Genomic DNA, 22,922 nt, shown 5'->3' with positions numbered 1-22,922 from the left:
AGGTTTATTGGCATCTCTGGAAAATTGTCCCTAGTGTGTGATTGCGTGAGTGAATGAAAGTGTGTGTGTGTGCCCCCTGCGATGGGTTGGCACTCCGTCCAGGGAGTGGCCTTGTATCCTGCCTTGATGCCCAATGACGCCTGAGATAGGCACAGGCTCCCCGTGACCCGAGGTAGTTCGGATAAGCGGTAGAAAATGAATGAGTGAGAGTGAGTGATCTAAACTCACTCTCACTCACAGTATGGCTATTGTTTTGCCAAACATACTGTATGACATTTCAGCATGTCATATCTTTATGATGAGTGGATAAAATAAGCACTATCTAGCTTTAATCTCAGCTGTCTAAGTAGAGTGCCAAATATCTTATTTAGCCGGTTTAGTAAACATCCTGCTTGCTTTCATGCTGAATCTGTCACAAAAGGCAAGTTTTTCATCAATGGTTTTACATGTCAGAAGCATGAGCCAACATAGACAAAGGAGTGTAGTTGTGTGTATGGATTTTCAGTGAAGTGTGCAAGAGTTTAGCACAAAAAAGGAAGCCTAATTTCAGCAAATTGCCTGGCTCTCACCTGGCAACAAAGAAAAAATATCTTAAAGTTAAACAGCTTACATAAGCTGCATACTTCATGACCCCTGAACTCATCCCGTCTTTTGCCCCAGCAACAATGGGAACAACCCTTAGAACAAACAAGCATTATAATCAGACATGAACCACATGGGCCTGAAGGATTCACCAAGCTCTGGATGTTCTATTACTCACTTTGATTGCAGGAAACACCTTGACATTGAAAAGCTGTTGCATCGCTGATCAGCTGAATGGCAGCTCAGGAAAAACTTTTTTAAGCTGTTTTCAAGACAATCAATATTAATTTATTCATTGAGCAGTCAAGATGGTCAGGAGTAACAATCTTGGACAGAACCAAAAATTATACTGTATATATAAAATCCATAGAATTTATTTCTAATTGATTTTTGAAAATGTGTGTGCTTGCTCGCCTTACTCCCAGTCTTCCACTCGGAGAAGAAGCAGCAAAAAGCATTTATTTAAGATATAAAAATGTATAATTAACTGAATAAATGTTATTTGTAAAGCGACTGTAAAAATGGCCATCTGCAGCAAAAAAAATATATTTGGAATGTTTCATAATTAAATGATATAACAGTATTTTATGATTTAAATATTGGATAAAAACAAAATATTTTTAAAAAAGTGTGCTTTTCTAAATGCTAGATATAATTCTTGTGAGCTAGCTTTGTCTCTCAAGACTAGAAGCTGTAGTCGTGGTTTGGCCTGGTCGTGCGCACAGATTTTCCTCTTCCCTGTAATAAGTCTATCCAGTGCAGCACTCTGGCACCACATAAACACAAACGTGGCTATACGCATCTCTTAATGCCAAGGCTGCGTGCCAGTGTGTGTCCATGGAGAAAAATGCTGATCAGGCTGAATAGCAGCTGTTCCATGTGTGGTACCCCTCAAAACTCATCACACACCAGCACGCCGTGAGCCCTGTACCATCCGGCCCCTAACCCACAACAGCTTCTAAATCCATCAGTGCATTTTTTTAAACCTCTGAAGAGATGTAATTAAAAAGGAACTGCAGAAAGGTCAACATGAGACCATGCAAACTCCAGCCAGAGCTCCATTGCTGACATAAAGACCTATACATTTTGATTAGTGCTGCTGCCAAAAGGTGGTTTAAAAATGGAAGGGTGTTGTGTGTGTTACGGGGGTGCCTTGGCAAATGGTGAAAGAAAAATTTTTTTTTTCTTTCCCATCTCTCACTGGGTAGTTGAGAGGGGCTCAAAATTGCATAGCTTAAAAATGTCTGGTTTTGGCACTGCTGTTGTGAGGCTCAGAGGGTAGTATGATTTTCCTGTGGTAAAACTGAAAAGACTCAATTTTATTTATATGTACAGGTCTCCCTTGTGCCACCAAAACAGCTATGCCCTTGAGAGGCATGGATTCCACAAAATGTCTGTGTGCTGTCGTATGGCACCAAGACATTAGCAGCAGATCCTATAAGGGATCTTTCATGTATCGGACTTGTTTACCTTGAACATCACACTGATGCTTAATCAGATTGTGATTTGGGGAATTTGAAGGCCAAGTCCAATCCATGAAAGCCCCTTTATAGGATCTGCTGCTAATGTCTTGGTGCCATACAACAGCACACCTTCAGTTATGTCTTAATGAATCGGACTTGTTTATCCAGCAAATCACATAGATGCATAATCAGAATGAGATCTGGGAAATTTGAAATTTGATTTCAATGCTGAACCATTCCTGAACAATTTTTGCAGTGAGTCAGAGTTCATCATCCTGCTGAAAGAGTCTACTGCCATTAAGTCACCACTGCTATAAAGAGGTGTACTTGGTCTGCAACAATAATTAGGTAGGTGGTAGGTGTCATAACCACAGAAAATCCAGGACCCAAGAATTCCCAGCAGAACAGTGCCTACCAGCTTGTCTTCTTCCCACATTGCATCCAGGTGCTATTTCTTACCCAAGTAAGCAATGCGCACACACACCCAGCATGATGTAAAAGAAAATGTGATTCATCAGACCAGGCCAGCTTCTTCCGTTGCTCCATTGTCTAGTTCCCACATGGCAATTCTCACAACATGGCCACTCCAACTAGGTCTACAGCTATGCAGCCCTATACATAGCAAGATGTGACAGACTGCTTTGTGACACTTACCATTGCCAGTATAAACTTTTTTCATCTGTGCTACAGTAATTTTGGAATTAAAGCAGATGCGCTAGCCTATACTCCCCATGTGCATCAATGAGCTTTGGGAGCTCGTGTCACCGGTTCACCGGTTCACCATTTGTCCTTCCTTGGACCAGGCAATAACTGGACATTATAAAGCCATTAAAAATGTATAAGTATACAAAGTGTTGGACAATGAAAATGAAATACCGGGTTTTAGACCACAATCATTTATTAGTATGGTATAGGGTCTCCTTTTGCAGCCACTACAGCACCAATTCATCTTGGGAAGGACAGATACATGCACAGTCCTGCACAGTGGCCAAAGGGATTGTGAAAGATTCCTCTGAACAGTAGCCAGGTCACTACATGATGGTGGATTCGGTGACTTGTGCCTCCAACACACCTGGCTCAATAATATTCAAATCTGGTGACTGGTGTTAACTTCTGTAAGAAAGTTCAGGATTAAGGCAACCAGCCAAAACACTTGCATTGTCTTCCTCCAATATATGTAAATGGTAAAGGCAGTGTGAGCCCACTATACAGTCTTTATCCCTGTTAGCCTATAAAAACAGAAACCCCCTTCCTACATTTTTTTTTCCTGAAGCAGGGCCTCTTGCTTTCTGTCATTCTACAAATAAGTCACAAGAAGAGCTTTGTGTTTTGTCCTGTACTATTTTTTCTCACAACTCTTTGTTATGGGTCACTTAGGCCATAGCTGAAAGACAACCAACCTATCAACTACCTTGTTTGGTGAAGACGTACCAAACTTTTGTTTTTATTCAGTTTTAGAAAACTGCACACAAAACAACTGAACCATGGTCTGCAAAAAAAAAAAAAAAAAAAAAAAAAAAAAAAAGATCCTCGTCAAGCACACCTAATTCCTGACCAGACATGGATCAGAAAATGCTGCATTTAAAAATAACTGCAATGTGAATTACTAAACCACAGGAAGAAACAAATGTCAAAAAAACACCTATTTTATGGGCTTTAACAAACAAATGAAACAGCCCAAGGATGGTGTAGGTCTGGACTGAAGATTTATGAACTAAAATGTTTTCTCCTTATTTTCCTGTGCTTTCATAACCTGCTATTTATGTTGTGTCAGTCAGCTGTATGGTCTGGTCTTTATCAGCAATCATCTTCTTAGTATTATTTATTTATTTATTCTCACTCTCACTCATCCGAACTACCTCAGGTCACGGGGAGCCTGTGCCTATCTCAGGCATCATCGGGCATCAAGGCAGGATACACCCTGGAAGGAGTGCCAACCCATCGCAGGGCATACACACACACACTCTCATTCACTCACGCAATCACACACTATGGACAATTTTCCAGAGATGCCAATCAACCTCCACACACACAAGGCGGAGGTGGGAATCGAACCCCCAACCCTGGAGGTGTGAGGCGAACATGCTAACCACTAAGCCACCATGCCCCTATTTATCTATTTATTTATTTATTTATTTATTTATTTATTTATTTATCCGCTCTCTTCTGTTTCCATACTTCTGTAAAGCTGCTTTGAGACAATGGGAATTGTTAAAAGTGCTATACAAATAAACTGAATTTAAATTAATTTTTCTTTGCTTTTTATACTTTATCAATTATAAGATGTTGAGTATTACAATACACTACATTAATAATTTGGAAAACTACAAACTTAAATAAATAAATAGGCTGCAAGGCAGTTTAAAATATTTGGTGGATATGTAAAGATATGATTATATGTACGATTCTGGTTATATGATATAACATTTGATTAGATCAGATATTTTAGATTATCAGTAGAACAAAACAAAAAACAAATGAGTACAAAACAAATTAATGAAAAAGCAGCTAACCAGACGTGCAAAACAGTAAGTCACATTGAGTGTTATGAAACAATGAGGCAGTAAAATGTAAGCAACATGTACAAATGGCATGGTATCAACTGATTAAATATAAGGAAACATTGGCAAATTATGGCGCAGAAAGTACTGGAAATACTGGTGCACACAAAGTAAGGATGTAAAATTAGTATGTTTTTTCTGATTCTGTACTCAAAAGCCTGCAATCTAGTCCCCTGTGTGAGTGCACCTGGACATAATGCAGTGTGTGTATTGTTTCTCTTTTCTATCAACTCTAAAAGCATATCTATTGAAAAGGCCACAAGACCTGAATGGTAATGATGAGAAAGACGGTGTGTGTGTGTATGTGTGTGTGTGTGTGTGTGTGTGTGTGTGTGTGTGTGTATGTGTGTGTGTGTATGTGTGTGTGTGTGTGTGTGTGTGTGTGTGTGTAGGAATGTTGCTTCTCCAGATTGTCTAACCCTCATGCTTGGACTGGTTTATGAGCAACAAAGGAACCTGTGGCTCTGACTGTAAAAGTCAGTTCACCATGTTATGATGGATGACTGAATAAAGACACTTAATGCCCAGTGATGCCATAAAAAGAACTTCATAATAATCATGCTTATGTATACAGTACATAGATGAACACAGATAGTACAATATGCAAGACATAAGAAGACAATAATCTAGACATAAAACTTTCCTTAAAGTGTCAGTTTGTGGGTTCATTTTTAATGGCTAAACCTCTAACTGGAGAATTTCCTAATAACTAAAATGTCTCCTTTAATTTAATTTAAACTGTAATACAAAATCATGAGACATCAAAGGTTTGCAGCTTGAGCTGCCTGCACAGTAGCTGGGACAAAAGTATTGAAAAGAATCAGCTCAAATCTCCACTCCTACCAACAAAAATGAACTGACAAAGCAATTTCCCTTAAAGCAAACATCACTGGGAAAATCCGCAAATCCATTCTGAACCCAGAGCTCTTAATGAAGTGATAGATAAAAGCTGCTGCTTTACTGAATAGTCCTTCAGTATGATTTTATTACCTTCATTTTTACCCTTCCCTGTTTCCCTTGCACATTATTTAATTAATCATCTTCATTCACCATAGTTTTTTCTGCTAAATTATCCTTTCATACCATTCTTTTTTTAGTAAATCTCTCTCTCTCCCTCTCTCTCTCTCAATTACTTTATTCTTTACTTTTTTTGGAAGGAAATGTCATTTCGATGCTGTATTTGCTTATACTAAAGATTTGTGGTCCCTACCCAGAACCCCCAGCCAGGTGTGCAGAGTGCAGCATGTTATCATAATACTGCCATGATGAACATATGAACAAGAACTGTTGTTCTTTCGAACCTGCTGGGCCTCATCTCCTTTTACACCCATCTCATTTAGTTCTTTCAGGGATTCGTAACACAGCTGAAAGCTCATTTTAAGCAGTGTTACCATCCAGCCATAGTCAATGTGGTGAATAGTGCTGGAAAGCTAGTGGCTAAGAAGTTGGTATGAAAAGTTCAAAAAGTTTGAATGTTAAAACCAAAACAAATACAGACAACAGCACATTTGAACACTGGCAGCTGAATTATCCAGCCACTTAATCAGCGTGTTTCCAAAGGCTGGTCTAATGACCAATAATTTCAGCTTGAAAACAGTGCAGCAGTAAACACAGACAAATTAAATACATGCCAATCATGAGGGCAAGCAAGTAAAGACTCAATCTTCTGACACTAACATATTTCCCACCGGACTACTTGTGATCTTGTGGCCAATCAAATCTCACCAGAGATATGCGACTAGACAGATGCACATGCCACCTGTCAACAGCCAGTAAAATGCTTGCACTGAAATACTGCCATCTAAACAGCCAATAATGTTTGTAAATGTTATGGCCTGGAAGAGCTTATCTTAAAAAATGGAAATATTACAGAATATAGAATAGACTTGGAAGAAAAGAGGCCAGACAGATTTTTAAGAGCTTAATTTAAATTGAATTATTTTTTTCATTTTGCAATTCTAATTGAATTAGGTCTCAGATTATATGGACTTATTACAGAAATGCAAAATGTAAATAAAAAGGACAGCAAAATGCAATGGCTAATAAAATTAGAATGTAAATCATTTTTCATTGTACAACTCCAACATAGGTGTTTGGATAAATAATATTTAATATTCAATATAATAATTATTATTAATGATAAAAATAATAATATTTACTATTAGTAGTAAATAGTATTACTATAATATTACTATACCATTTTGCCTGAAAACAAAATTCGATCTCTGTAAATTTGCAATATTTATAAATAGTTTGAATCTGACTTGCTGTCTAGCCAATTCTATTAGTTACTGGATATTTAGCTTCTGGAAAAGATGCTAGTCTATGATGAAATCAGCCATAAAACAGGATAACTTATTTAAGTAGATAATGTAGTAAAATAGTAAACCTCAACATGCTTGATCAAATTAGATGTTATTCATGTATTTTATAGAGGCAAAGGAGATGCCTTATTTATATGAGCCTTTGCTTACTCAAGCATAATGAAATATTCTACTAAGGTATGACCAGGAATCGCTCATCTTTAAGTTCAACACTAGAAAGAACTTAATAGTATGAGAGGGGCATGATCGGGGACTACTCTTTATTTTCTTTTTATACCAATGGAGAACTTGATTGGATGATAAATTAAATGACTGAATGCTAACCTGTTTAACTAGTGTGTAGCATACAGTGATTGTGAAGAAGAGACTTTGAAGAATAAGTACTTTCAATAATACTCAAGTAAATTATATACTTTGATATTTACTTGTGTGTGTGTGTGTGTGTGTGTGTGTGTGTGTATATATATATATATATATATATATATATATATATATATATATATATATATATATATATATATATGTATGTTGCCACAGACATCACATTTGGGAACTTATTTAATAAGTTTTAAATAATGTCTCAATGACATGATTACATGATTTATGATTTAATGACATGATTTTATTTTTGACATATTTATAACCTTTATTGGAGCTGTTTTTTCTTGCAGTGTTAAGAAACAAAAACAATTATCAGGTTTAATTTTCTTACTTAAAAATGTCCTCCAGGTTTTCCTAATAAAAAAAAATCTTGCTTTTCCACAGCTTCAATTTAACGGTGCAATTTAAAAGAAGTAAAAATCGAGAGCGGTAATTGGCTACACATGTGTGTATTTGTGTACGGTGACCTGCCACTGCTAACTGGCTGTGTAGTATGTGTGCCACTGGAACCCTGGCAGCACAGGGAAGGAGAAACCTAATGGGAAACAGGTTTGTTCCCTTTATGAGCATGGAGTAAGGGATGTCATTCAACACTCTGGCACTAGTCACCAACCTTCACTTATACACAGGAGTCTAAACCACAGACCCTCTCGCTCAAGGATGAGAGTGACAATAACAAACACACAAAAAGCTTTTTGGGTGAGAGAAAGATGGAGAGAAATCATTCCTCTATATCACCTGTTTTAAGCAAAGGAAAAAAAAATTAATTGAGGGGGGAAAAAAAATCACATTGCATTTCATCCATGTGTAGTGAATAATGATTGGGCTAGATATACTTGTGTTCTGCCTGGGTTGCCAAACTTACCCCTGATGCTCCCCTAACACACAAACACACATACACACACACAGTTCAGCATGGCTACTGAATATCAATAGTCAAAGAAAACAGGCGAGTTTTAAATGGCATGATTCAGAGCCATCATCATTACACAGATGACTTCAGCACATGGCGATTTAAGCCTGCTTATTCATCTACTAAAAAAGCCGCATAGACCTATGCTCTCATTGCATGGCTTTCCAAATGCAAATAAGTAATGTAATGGGCAGTTCTGATTTCACCATCATGGCACATTCAGTACATTTGCAAATGAGAGCAAAATGGTTTGGTTTGTTTGATATTTGTTTTGATTTAATTTTGCACCTATTTAAATAAGCCTAAACATGAAAACAAGCTGATGGGCTATAAAATGTACATAAAAGTCACAAATACAGTGATATCAATCAGATAGACATACATTTGCAAAGTGTGCAAAAAAAAAAAAAAATCAACAAACCATAAAGAACATCTGCTAAAATATATAATTCAATAAATAATTGATATTTTATAATAAAAATAATACATGTTTGGAAGTCATCATATACTTCTGCCCACTATAGCTCTGTCCTTTGGCTCAGTTTGAGGGGAAGGCTAGCACATTATTTCTACAAAAAAAAAAAACAAAAAACAAACAACTGCTGCCTACACAGCATATTTGATTCACTTTCTACCGTTGGTTTTGACTCTGGAATTGTTTTGACACCCATTTTAAGAGGACACACTAAAATAAATATACACAAAATGAAGAATTTAATTAGTAATGGAGGTGGAAAACTATCCAGGTAAAATAAAAAACACTTCATATAAAAATAAAACCTGAGATTTCCAAAGCTCCTAATTTTGCGTCATACTGTCATGAAGCCTATGATTACCTTAACTGATAGCTTAAACCCAAAAGTACTCAGATACTTTTATCTGGCCAGCAAGTAACAGCCACTTCTCTAGCCAAGCAACATTTCCCTTTAGTAATCTCTCAAAGCTGCTATGGTTAAACCACAACTGGGCTCCTCCTTACTGGTTCTGCCTGGATCAGCAGAAAGAATTTTGCTAGTTTGTTAGAGTAAAAAAAAACATTGACGGCAGAAAAATAGGACTATTGTATCACTGATCAAACACACACCACATTTAAATCCAAACACTGAGCTCAGCTAGTACCCCGAACACCTGCCCTTAATAAAGAGAGGGATTGGATCTATGTACAGGAAGGAGTAAGTCATTACTTATGAGACAAATCCAAGCTCTGGCTGAAAATCATTGCTAAACCAAGAAGTCCATGAAAAAACAAGAGAGATTATATGAGATTAACCATACAGAGATAAACAGCCAGCACCAACATCCTAGTCCACAGTGGACTGCTTTTAGACAGAAACTTGACTTGTCCTTTATATGATTAGCAAAACGGTTAGGATGGCTCTCAGTGAGCTCCTGTTGAATCAGCAGTTGGTACAAAATTGAAAACAAATTTGTAAGGATATTTAGGATACTTAGTTTTTGAAAGAGCTTTTGAAAAAAAATTACATGGTTCATTTGGCTTTGTGCATACAACACATTTACTGATGTTTTCTATAATTGAAATCTATAATTTAGACTCTTTAGTCACACTGCATCCATACCCTAAAGGCCCATTTAAGCCAATTTAGGAGAAGACAGTTGTCGAAAATGTACCAGGGCTATTTGAAAGCAGACTTTGATCAATGTAAACTATGGAACGCTTACAGGTTCTTCAGCTGCCCCATGTGAAAGCCTTAAAGGTCTATGTAGAACCCTGAAATTGGTCTGATCTCTCGGTTGCACTATTATAAACTGTTGTAGAAAGGTCATTATTTACATTTTCATTATTTCCTGTCCAGTGTCACCCAAATGAGGATGGGTTCCCTTTTGAGCCTGGTACCTCTCAAGGTTTCTTCCTCTTATCATCTCAAGGCAGTTTTTCCTTGCCGCCGTCACCTTCGGCTTGCTCATTAGGGATAGGGATAGATATATAGTATTTAAAATTTTAAAGTTAATCTTTTTTTTTAATTTGAAACTTTATTTTTTATATATTCACTAATTTATTTTAAATTCTTATTTTTTCCTCTTCCTCTTATTATTATTATTATTATTATATATTTATTTCTTTTTCTCTCTCTTCTGTATCTATACTTCTGTAAAACTTAACAAATCCCTACAATGGAATATGGTGGTGGCAGAATCATGCTTTCTGCTGCTTTTCATCATCAGACCATGGCTATCTTGTCAAAACTGAACAAAGAATGGGTGAATAATACAGGGGAATAACAAGAGAACCTGTTCCAATCTGCAAAAAATAAACCTGGAAGAAACTTCAGTTGTCAGGAGTTTAGTGTTCCCAAACACACAGCCAAAGAAATGCAGAAGTAGTTAAAAACAAAATTTGAAAAAGTTCTATAGTGTCCAAGCCCAAGTCCAGATCTGAATCTCATTGAGAATCTGTAGCAATGAATGAAGGTTTGAATCAACCAACAATATCCAACCAACCAAAAGAATAAGCAAGGAAAAATGGACAAAAATCTCTTCCCAACTTAGCTCAGGAACTTACATCAACAGACTGTTATTTTAGCAAACATGCTTCTACCAAGTACTAGTTTGAAGAAGTTGAATACTTATGCAAGCAACTACCAGCTGGAAAAATCAAGTGTCAGTAGTAATCTTTATCCAGAAGCTGAAGGTTACTTTTGTAAGGCACTGTATTTAAAATGCAACATATAAAAATACAATCCACAGCTGTAAATCCTGCTATTCTCATTTCTGAGACTACATGAAAAGGCTCCAGTGGATGATTTTGGTGTAGAAAAATTGCTCAGAGCTATATATAGTTGAAATGACAATAAAAGCTTCTTGACTTGACTTGTATCTCAGCTACCCTTAAAGTGGAAGTGGACAGACTTTAACAGAACACTGGCAGGAAATGGTATGATGTAGCTGCACTGGCTGATTTCAGTTGTATCCATTCCAGCTGGTCCAATTCAATTCAAATAAAAAAATATGTAAATGGGAGAGAGAAATTAAGTAGCACCAAAACACCAAAAATGTCAGCCCAGGAAAAAAGTTAATTAAAATTAATTAATGAAAAATTTCCTTTCACAATAAATCAGTCAATAATTACAACAGATAAGGAATTGCAATATATCACGAATCTGAATCTGCATCAAAATAGATGTTCGGAGACCTATTTAAGCTAGTTAGGCACCTAAAGTTTTAATAATTCGAATGAGTCTGGTAAATAAAAACCTCCTCATACAAAAGGGGCTACTAGTTAGATGGGGAAAAGATGTTTGAGAAACTCTTGGGACATGTGAGACAAGCACATAATCTGGCTCTGATGCAATCATATAAAAAGATGCTCTACTGCAACATGAATTCTTCAAGACACATGATATTTTAATAATCTGATTCAAATCAAGTCTGGCATTTTTTACCAAGTGTCTATGCCAAAAATAAAGGCATAGTGAAACTAGTTTGCAATCAGCATCCAAAGCTAATAATACAATTAATGATCCCATAATGAACTAATGATCCCATAATATAGTTGCAAAACAATGCAAAACATCTGTGCCTTTGGTAATCATAAAAACCCCATAAAAAGGGCACTGAATAAAGCACAAAAAGCAGGACGGGACAAATTTTTTAATGCCTTGGCAGGGAATGTGAGCCATAGGGGGTGGATGATTAAGGACTGTTCTCATTTGCAAGAGCCTGGGGTACGTGGCTTCTCTCCAAGATTAAATAAAAAGTGGGCTGCTTTCATAAACTTCCTCGATGATAACAGTATTAAGCAGTGTGTCAATCCAGTGTGTCAGGGCTTTGCAAATAGTGCTCCTTCATTCTGGGAACACATTAACTGTATTTTTGCCTCCACGCTATGTAATGACCAACATATAGCTAACCTTTAGTTGGATTGGATTTTCAGAGCTGTGTACTGAATTTACATATTCTGAAGTGCCAGAAAACCTCAACTGAAATTTTGGAAGAATGTGAAAGGCACACTATTGGAATTTTATCGCTGTTGGAGTTTATTTGTTACCATACACCCTACCAGAAATCAGTTCAGAAACTACTGTAGATGACTTGCAAAGAACAACGAAAGGCATTTTTGCAAATATCACCCCTAACTTAATGTCTGATTCACATGTTTTGTGTTGTTATTCTGATTCTGATTTGAACTCTCATCTGGGAGAATAATGCCCTTGATCACCAACAAGAATTTTAAGATAGCTGAGGCCCATGACCAATATTCTGCATCATTCACTAGAGCCAAATATGTAGATTAGTAACAGACATCCTTTTCTATTTCATGGTAATTTAATCTAAATATAGCCATCGTTGGTCATCTGACCCACAGGATAATGCAAGTCAGGGATTTTTTAAAACGGGCAAAAAGAATAATAAAGTGACAATTGGAAGTCAAGGTTAGTACTAACCAAGTTTCATAGTTGGAGATCCAAATAAAACATGCCTTTGCTGTAAGCAAACCAAAAGTCTGGATTATTTAAGAAATACTCAGCATGCATATAAGCCTTGCAATATATTCTTTTGTGTTGCACAGTCTCATGTTTTGATTGCTCAGAAAGCTATCTGAAAAATAAAAACCTAAAAAGTGTCTGATCATGTACAGTAATGTGATAAATAGCAAGCAACAGTGGATATATTAATGGCTTAAGGAAATAGGATTCCAATAAACTGGTTGCATAAGTGTGTGCCCCCATTAACTAATACATTGTTAATGCTCCTGTTCCTGAAAAAATGCTCCAGAACTACCCAGTTGTGAAGAAATTGTCTCTGCACAGACCCTTCATGTCATTCCATGGGTTTTTGATAAGATTGACATCTGGGCTCTGACTATCTGCACTTTTTCTTCTGAAGTAACAGCTTCCTTGCTTTGGAGTTGTACTTTGGGTCATTATCTTGCTGGAAATATCTCCTTATCTTCAGCTGTCTAATAGAGCTGTCTAATATGTTTTGTGCCATAGTAGATTGACATTTGGAGCTATACATGATTCCATATATTTTGACCAGAGCCTCTGTTCCAGCTAAAGAGAACTCTATTTCATTCCTATTTTCTACTCCATATTCTCCACTTGTTAATGATAGTCTTCACAGTGTTTCATTGTATTTATTCTTTTTTGTTTTCAAGAATTTCTATTTACCAGTGATACCCTGTATATGCTTTCTAAGCTGTTTGTGGATCATTGCTTCAGCAGTTGATCTTAATTTGTATTTAATCAAAATCACTTCATTGAAAGAGTCATTAAAGAGTCATAGCAGTCACATGCCCTATTAATAAAGAATCTACACATTTATCCAACCAGGTTATTGCATGTTTTTTCCTTATAACATTTCTATTTGGTTTTACTTGAATTACTTTAATTGAAGGTCATAATATATCTTGGTTTCATTTTTACATTTACAAAAAACTGCATTAACAGTCATATATATATACATAATACAGACAGGAGCCATAGCCTATCCTTTGCTAAAATGGTTTTTAATGTAGCATGTTGTAAATGCCTCAGTAACAATTAAATTATGACCCGAAAAAACAAAAACAAACTACAAGTACTTCGGCCACCATTTTGTTTACGTGCTGTAGTGATGTCTCCTAACTCTAACCCTAACCTGTTTGGCAGCAACTTTAGTTTGATGTTAGTTCATTTTTTAACTATTAGAACCAGGACACAGAAATTGATTTTAATAATTGATTCACATAAAATATTCATGTTTAAATGAAAACAGTATAAATAGATTTAGCCTAAACATAGTAAGGGTACAGTGTTAATGTGTAAATAACAGTAGGGTCACACAGCTTGTCAACGGATTATGCAGATCTGCTCATCTATAGAAAAACAAGCACATGGTACATTCTTCGGACTAAACCCAGCACTCTGACACATGGTTCACAATCAGCTGTGCAAGCTGCAACATTCCTCATCCTGTGGTCGCTGTACTGGCACAAGCTTAGTGACAAACAAAGAACACACTGCACACTCATCAAGCTGAGTGTGTGTCTATTTTTAGTAGTTTGCGGTAGTTTTGTGTAGTTCTGGCACAATTACATCTCTCAACAAGGACATCAGCACTGGTGAAAACTGAAATATTTCAGAATAGCTAAAAAGAGCTATCTGTTTGATTTTAACAATAGTGCACAATGTTCAGGGATAATTTATCAGGGGGATTTCACGGTGTTACATAAAGTTAGCTATCTGTCTAACAAAAACCCAGTGGAAATGAGAGAGGTAAAAAATGGGTTGTTAGGCAGCTAGAAGAGCCCATTTGGAGTCATTTAAAATAAACACCAATTTCTCAGCCAAAAAAAGAGGCCAAAGTAGTCACATTACATCTATGAACTTTTGCTCGGTAAATACCTCTACACATTAGTAAAGACCACGTTAGATGAGCTACAATGCTACCGTACTTGTGTACAGACCCCATCCTATGTATTTCCCCTCTCCTTCCTTCCACAGCTTCAAGAGCAAGTGAAGCCTCAGTCGGCATCATTCGCCTCCCTACTGTCCTTTAGAGCAGAACCACATAGCTGCTACCATAGCAGTGCCACAACATCGCTATATAAACACCACATTTCACTACTTCCCTCCCTCTAATTCTGTCCACTGTGTTGTTTACCACTTCATTTGTCTTGTGTGTGTGTGTGTGTGTGTGTGCGCTCCACTCTTGCGTCTTCTAATGTAATGTTTTCTGCTTGATCACAATTTTTACATTTTCTTGCAGTAATGGATATAAGACCAATACTGGCAGATAATGGGAAATATTTTGTGCTACAAATGCACTAATCAAACATAACTAAACATAACTTGTGTGTGTTCCAGTCTTTCCATGAATGTTTGTGTGCTTGATTGAAGTTCCTTTCAGTTTGCTATTTTTATTGTGTGCCATTTTTAGAATATTTACTTTTACTTACATTTCACAACATATTTTATACTCTGTATGAATAAATATTAATATAGTAATAATATAAGGGAATAAGACAGAAGAAAACTATATACAATCCTGATTAAAATTAAATGTGGTCAATCACACACTCCTAAACCCACAGACTCACAAGAAATTTCTGGAGAATTAATTAAGTACTCGCTGCTCTGTACGCGCTGCTCTCGACGCGCTGCTCTCTACTCTCTACACTCTACTCTCTACACTCTACTCTCTACACTCTACTCTCTACACTCTACTCTCTACACTCTACTCTCTACACTCTACTCTCTACACTCTACTCTCTACACTCAAAAAAAACCCTAGACACACACCTATGATGACACACCAACACATATATCACAGATCACTGGACGTTGGACGTGTTTTGTACTGAGACTCACCCACTGGAAGTAGCTAAAGATGCAGAGCTCAGAGAAGTGTTCAGCTTCCTGTAATCCCACAGCCGTACCTCCTGCTGCCGACTCTGAGACACACACAACACATATGTGTATATGTGAAGTCAAGAATCTTTTTATTGTCATTTTAGCCATATATAAATGGTACAGTACATAGTGAAAGGTAACAATGTTTTTTAGGACAATAGTGCTACATAAACTGCAGAGCTACATAAAACAACACAGAATTAAGGACCAGGTAAAAACTGACACAGTTTGACAGAAAGTGTATGTGTTATAACAAACAGAGTGTTACCTGACTGAATCCTGTAGTGAGGATATGATCACCTTTTACCCAGACAACACGAGAATCCTTGTTGCTATAAAGAACCTGAGCACACTGTAAAGAGAAAATGACCAACATTAATTTTACGCTACATTTCTGTTATAATCAAACTGTGATTTGAATCTTTTAAATATTTTTTATTTTAATTCAATCATTGTTTCACTTAATTAAACACAGTAGAAAAAGCGAGACAGAAAGCTTCTGGGGCAGTTCTGTAAGCTACTCTAATAATGGAAAAGTGTGTTTTTGAATGCTTTTTAGCCTAACATGCACAAGAAAAATAAACCAGAGGGGTCTGATGAGTCTTTAGAGTATCTAGAGGTTTTACTAAATGACAAGCCATGATTAATAATTCGTGCTCATAGCAACCGGTCATGAAATGTGAGGGAACACTGATGCTTGAGCAAGCGACTTTTAATTGTAGTTGCATTTTGACTCGGGTGCAAAATATTCGAGTTGTAGTAAAGGATGTGGATGTAACTGCAATTTGAGACACTGTAAGACGGCTCAATTACTCCGTCATCGTCACAATGTGTGTAAATCTGAATGCATAGTTGTAAATGTTATTGAGAAATATTGAGAAACAACACTGAAAAAAAATTAGCATGTGTTTGTGTGAAAAGAGACACTCATTTCTTGAAGGAATTAGAAAAGTTACTTTACAGTTCAAACAACAGTGTAGGACATAAACCCGGTTTCCAAGTAACAATCAAGCAAGAGTGTCATTATTGCCTAACAGGGTTGACATCATATTATTAATATGCTCTCAACACAATCTATGAAAACATTAGTAACTGCACCCTATCATATTCTTCTACATCCAGTACAGGGTCTGTGAAGGACTACTCTGTGGTGAAAAATAACTTTGTCAGGAAAAATGTCAATAATGTCGTTCAAACTATAAGAAAGATAAATCCACTGTACACTAGTCACTCAAATTAACCTAGCAGAAAAACAGTAACAAAAACTGCATCTCAACATGAAAATCTGAAACCAAAGACAATGTGAGCAGGGTGATGTGTCTGTATGGCTACAGTGCGTTTTCAGCATGCATCATTAGCAAATACTTTCTCCAGAATATTTCAAACTGCTCCAGGAATGAAAGAATAAAGGCAATGGAAAAGGAAACAAAATAAACAAAGAAATCAACTCCGTCCTCTTTCCATTCTCCTGGTGTGACATTTCATGCTTGCACATCGTTTTCAGATTTTCTGCCATTACTGGATATGGGACAAATACAGGCCATTGACGGAAAATATGTGCTACGAGTGCGTTGATGGTTTTTTGCCAGGAAAGGTCCTAAATTCTGGAAGTCTAATTCGCTTGCCAAACCAAAGGCAAATGCCTAAATATGAGTATATGCTGCATAAAAAACACCAGGGCCCAAAAGGACCCATGGTTCCTTAGGCGCCACGGTTATTTCATGTAACATGAGGTTTGCTGGCCACATCTTTCAAAATTAGGGCTGTCATTTTTATAGGCAGGCTGTCACTGACCCAAAACTAAGGGGAGGAAGAACACATGGCACGGCAGCAGGACTGGGTAATAAGAACAAGCTGATGTACTGCTGCTGACACTTCAGAGAAGGAATAGTATAATGTATGGAAAGAAAGAGAAGGAAAAAGGGGGCAGGGGAACAAGAAAGACCATGAAGTTAAATGGTGGCAATGCAGGCCTCAGTGAATATATGCCAAAGAGCATGCAGGTAATTATATAGCCACACACAGCCATTTGAAGATTAACATAGGACATATGAGAGAGAGAGAGAGAGAGAGAGAGAGAGAGAGAGAGAGAGAGAGAGAGAGAGAGAGAGAGACTTCAGACCTTGGAATTATAAGGTTCCATGTGACAATATCTTAAGATATTGAGCCAAGTTTTGTAGGAGAGGGTTAAGACTTTGCACTATGGTTCACCCAGTTAATTTGTAATATGACAGGAGAAAAAATGCTTCTGATGTCTGCTAAGACTGCCAAACAAATTTGACTGTACTGATATTTGCATTTACATCATTCTTTGAATCCTATAGGAAGTCTTGCAAAAGAATATTCATACAAGTATACATTCTTATATAAATGGAGATTTCTAGCTGTGCAGGCCAGCACGAGACAAATGTTTATCATGAGCTAGAATCACAGCATGTAGTAGATGTATGCTAATCGAATATAAGTTCAAATGCAGGAAGTGCAATTGAGGCTAATAGACACACATTTTTTACATCAAGAATTCTACAGTTAGCTAAAAGAAAAATAGTGCAAATGAGTTGAACCTAAAATAATATTCTAAAATAATAATACATATAAAAAGAAATACCCAGACTTACCAACAAACTGAATTTTTGTATTGATTGTATGATTTTGTGTGGTTGCTGGCAGAAACATGCAAGTCCGCATTATAAAGACTTTCTGCATTCTCCCTTGTAATATCAGATGAATAGTTTGAAACATTTCTGTACTCCTGTTTACAAATAAAAATAAATATATAAAAAAATATCTAAAATCTAAATTAAAAACATCACTAAAATTGCTTATAAACTCTTAATTAATGGATGTAACATGATATAGCTTAATACAATTCTTCTACATTTCTATAAATAAATATAGATATTTTAACACTATTTTATTTGACTATTGATCACACTATTGAAAATGATGTGTGAAATGCAGAGTACTGATGAGATTGTTTGAAGGCAAGAACTGTGATGCTCTTTATTTATTCAGGGTCGAGAGGGAGTTTGGGTGGGGAGGTGGACATCATGCTTTGGAACCAGTTGAAACTGATTTCATAAGAATGGAATCTTATCTCTTCTCTCCCTCTCTCTCAGTCTGGAGGAGTGATGCTACATGCCACACTTACTTAAATCACACACGGAGATTCACTCTGATCCACTGGTTCAACCAGATTTAATTACAGCCAGGAACACTGGACACATCATGCTTTTTTATTCAGGCCATTAAATTACAGCCTATTTAAGAAGCGCTTGCACTGTGCACTGTCCAAAGAACATGATGTGGAATGTTTCAAAGCCGCACACACCCTGCACATAAACCTCTAAACTGAGCCGACCTCATCAAAATGTCACTTAATATGTGTTTCTTGAAGGGTTGTAGCTCATAGTGTATCATTCTTTTATCAAAGTCACTGGGAAGCCACTGACTCTACAGACCTTTTGTTTTGTACTATCCACACAGTTGACAGTTCAATGGAAGCAATCCAAACATTTTAACAATTCAAATCTAAATTTTCCAAATTCTGAATACAAGATGCGTAGCCATGTGCCTGTGGTGTACAGTTCAGCATCTCGAATAAACATCATAACTACTGTATGAAACTGCAGCTTTCAGTTATAGTTACTACAGGAGATAACAAGCCGGTGATCAGAGTCAATCGTGTGATCAGACAGAGCCTCAAAAGTGTGATGGATCAGACCAGAAAAAGAGGTAGCGCTAAACATGAAACAAACAAAAAAAACACATCCCTCAGAAATTAATCCCTCATTATGTTGGCTTTGTAGAAGCCAACATTCTGTTTTCCTATTTAAGCTTAGACAAAAATTTATCAAGAGTAACTCCTCCTAGAGCTTTCGAGCCACATGCACCAAATTCGGAGATGTTGTAGACCCTGGTCTGAAGTTTGTTGCTATTATTCTCCTTAGCGATCCGGTACCGGGTCTCAAAGTGGCCTTTTTTCCCATAGACTCCCATTATAAACTTTGGAGGTTTATAACTCGGCTCTTTCGAACTATCTACACCAAACTCGGCCAGCTCCTTTAGGGTGATACTCTGTACAAACTTTTAAACTGGCCTTTCGGTTGTGCCGCAGCCCCACCTCCAAAATATGCAAAATCAAAAAACTTTTCACAACATGTACATGTGACATATCAAAACACTCACAACAATGAGGAGAACTCATTGCCTCACGTGTATTCTGGTCACGTCACGTGACGTCACATAAAAAAAATAATTAGCACATCATGGACATGTGAAATATCAAAACACTCAGCCCAATGTGGGGAACTTCCTCAAGAGTTTTCGGATGACGTCACATGCTCGTCTCCACTTACCTCCAAATGTTTTGGCACCCTAGCTTCCTGTCTTGCTTCCAAAAGTAACACGGACCTTTGCAAATACTTCCATCGTCAAAGTCAACATCAAAGTTTGTTGCAACAAACTTTACAAATCTAGTTTCTATTTAAATTCTATCTCCAAACTCAACACATCTCAGTTCTGAAACTTTTTTGGCCAGTGACCAGATCAAGGTTTTACTGTAAATAAATGCCCAATCACCCATATTTTAAACTTTCTTATTTAAACATTCAAATATAAAACAAAAAAACTAAACAAAACGGAAAAAAACAGGACACATTAAATTTAAACATTATACATAAAAGAGGGAAAGCACACAAGTTCTTTCAATGTACACATTTAATTATGAAGATTTTATTATATTTCTGTGTGTAAGAGCCTGCAATTGCCAATACTTTGCATTCAGCATGTAATGAGAGGACTGGGCTTGTGTGTCATACTGCTACATCCAACCTGCATATTGCTTTCATCAGATGCAAACAAGGGCACTGAACCCAGTGTTATAAAAATAGTTGACAGAGTCAGTTTAGACAAGCTTATGTATTGCTTTCATATGATGTACTCACAAGCAAGAATAATGTTTCTGAAAGTGTTGTGGCCTGAGGGCATCAGGGCATCAGGGCATGGAGCATTCATCATGCTCACATCCTTTTAAGTACAGAATCACAATATCTCAGAAGAGCAAGATATTGCTATATAAAACTATTTTACAAACACACAAGGTTACTGGAGTTTGCAGGAGAACCATAAAAAGATTCTTCAGCTCCAATGCAATCACACAGAAAACTCCCCTTTCATTTTTTTCGAGTGCATCTGACAAAGTTTTCCTGTTCTCTAATAACTCTCCTTGTGTTTATGGCTGGTTCATGGGCTGCCGAATATGAAAAGATGGAAGATATCTCAGATGTAAACATTTCAGCCTGCAGGAATTAAAGTACTAGCGTACACACAGGTCTTTTCTGTCATGTTCCAAAGTGTAAAGACAACCAAAATAATCCCTTTTCTACTGACAAGGAACCATGGATTGTTTTTCTAGGTTTGAACTCCTGGCACGTTCCTCATAGTAATTATTCGTGACAAGAGGAAACAAGTTGCTGATAAACAACCTCATGCTAATTGTCAGGCAATTGTTCTTTGCTTGCAAATGCAAAATTACCACAACTAAAGGGAAGGATTTGTAATGCTGTTATTATGTAATAATGACATGTGGAGGCCTAGACACTGAGCATAACAATATCTGACAGAGACTTTCTTGCTGAAAGCTAGAAAATAGTAAATGCACATCTAAACCTAATAAACACTAGTATTGCACAGTAATTTGTGAAATATGTCTCAGTCCATAGTGTTCTGCTGATCAGAGTGTGGAAGGACGATGAAGTCACTTCTCTATTGATTTGACCATTGAGCTGTAGAGCAGATGCAGGTCCTTGTTGATGATGAAGTAATCAGCTTGTGCAGCTAAGTTAGAAAGGTGGGGGAGAAAAGGACAGGCCACATCAATCACACAGCTTGGCAAATAAATATTCACTCCCATGTAGGCTGTGGGACCATGTTGAAGATGACATCAGTGCTTCCTGTACACGAGTAAGAAATATTTGTCCAAATGTGTTTATTTAAATAATCCTTTTCTGAAGTTTTCTTTCCAGATGGTGTTTGGATTACATTATCTAAATTGCAGCAGTTTATAATTGGTCAGAAATAAATAGTCTGGCCCTAAATAGTAAAGAAAAAAATGTTGCTATACCTCATTTTGTGCAGTTAGGTGCAGAGTTTAACAGACAGAGAGTGCTTCTGTGTCAGTGACAGTGAATGCTCCCTGTCCACCCACTGGGAGAAATATCAGGTGTCTATATGCACATATGGTAATAATCATCCCCCCACCCCCACCCCCACTCCCGCTTTCTGCCTGCTTCCCTCCTTGTGAACGGCATGGTGAAAAGAATAGGAAAATGTAAGCCTCAGCTATTCAGGGCTTTGGTGCAAGTTCATATTTTCCTTCCTGCGTAACCATCCTGCTTTGCTCATGACTTTTCCAGCCGCATCCCCTCATCTCCCCACTGTGCTCCATCAAAAGCGGGTTGGCTACGAGCTGTGAACCTGCTTTCTTCAACGCTTCGGCATGTCCGTCATTCTTAGATTCGGGGGGATTCTGGCTGTGGTTGCTGTTCCAGCAGTAATGTGAACCTCTCCTGCATAGCTTCAACATAGCCTCATGCCAGAAGAGGACTAATTAAACCGATCAAACGTGATTAAAAGGAGTTTATTTCCAGCCCTGCACTGGTTGTTAAGGGGAGTAGGGGAAATTTAACCTGATGACTTTGTATAATCTGGCCCAATGACCAGTAAAACAGTGCCCTATTTCTTTTTTGTCTTCCTCTCTTCACCTTTCCTGCACATAGAAACTCCCAGCAATGCACTTTTTCTTTTAATCTTGGTCTTTTCCTTTAATCTTTTCGAAAAGGAACATGTGTTCCCATTTTCAATTTGTGATTAAAGCACTTGATGCAAACCTGCTTAAGTGCTACAATGGAGAATTATCCTTTTCCATAACCACACAATTCTACTACAATTTCAATTAGGGGCTGATCAGAAGTACTACAAAAAGAGAGAGCCAAAGGAGAGAAAAAAACAGGAGAAAATGAAACACAAACCAGAAATTTTGTGTTTTTGTTTCAGTAGCATGTACCTAATAATGTTTATGAAAAACATTAGGTACTGCCTCTGTTCTCAGAAACATATCCAATCCATGTCAACCTGAAAACTCCTTAGGTTTTCCACCCAAACACAATCGCTCCTAGCCATTTGGAAAAAAGAGGAGAAGTTAAGAGAGGATAAAGAATAAAGCTTTGCAAACGTAGCCAAAGCTTAACGCAGGGCCCCAGGAATGACACCGCACAGCTGTGAAAGCATTCATTCATGTTATCATCCTTTATATGTGGAGGGTTGGTGCCAACACACCAAGTTAT

At 37.2% G+C, this 22,922-nt stretch overlaps 1 protein-coding gene across 1 annotated transcript in view; it reads right to left on the bottom strand.

Annotated features, from left to right (window-relative positions):
* coro7 (coronin 7) overlaps positions 1-22,922 on the bottom strand; it is a 106,399-nt gene that overhangs the window by 42,783 nt on the left and 40,694 nt on the right. The window contains exons 8-9 of the mRNA XM_060892810.1: positions 15,845-15,928; positions 15,535-15,617 (exon numbers count right to left, since the gene is read on the bottom strand). Coding sequence (XP_060748793.1) covers positions 15,535-15,617; positions 15,845-15,928 — 167 coding nt within the window. The remainder of the gene's footprint in view (positions 1-15,534; positions 15,618-15,844; positions 15,929-22,922) is intronic.

Source organism: Tachysurus vachellii, chromosome 18, assembly GCF_030014155.1.
Source record: "Tachysurus vachellii isolate PV-2020 chromosome 18, HZAU_Pvac_v1, whole genome shotgun sequence".
NCBI lineage: Eukaryota > Metazoa > Chordata > Actinopteri > Siluriformes > Bagridae > Tachysurus > Tachysurus vachellii.
This window is presented reverse-complemented; position numbering and strand designations above follow the sequence as displayed.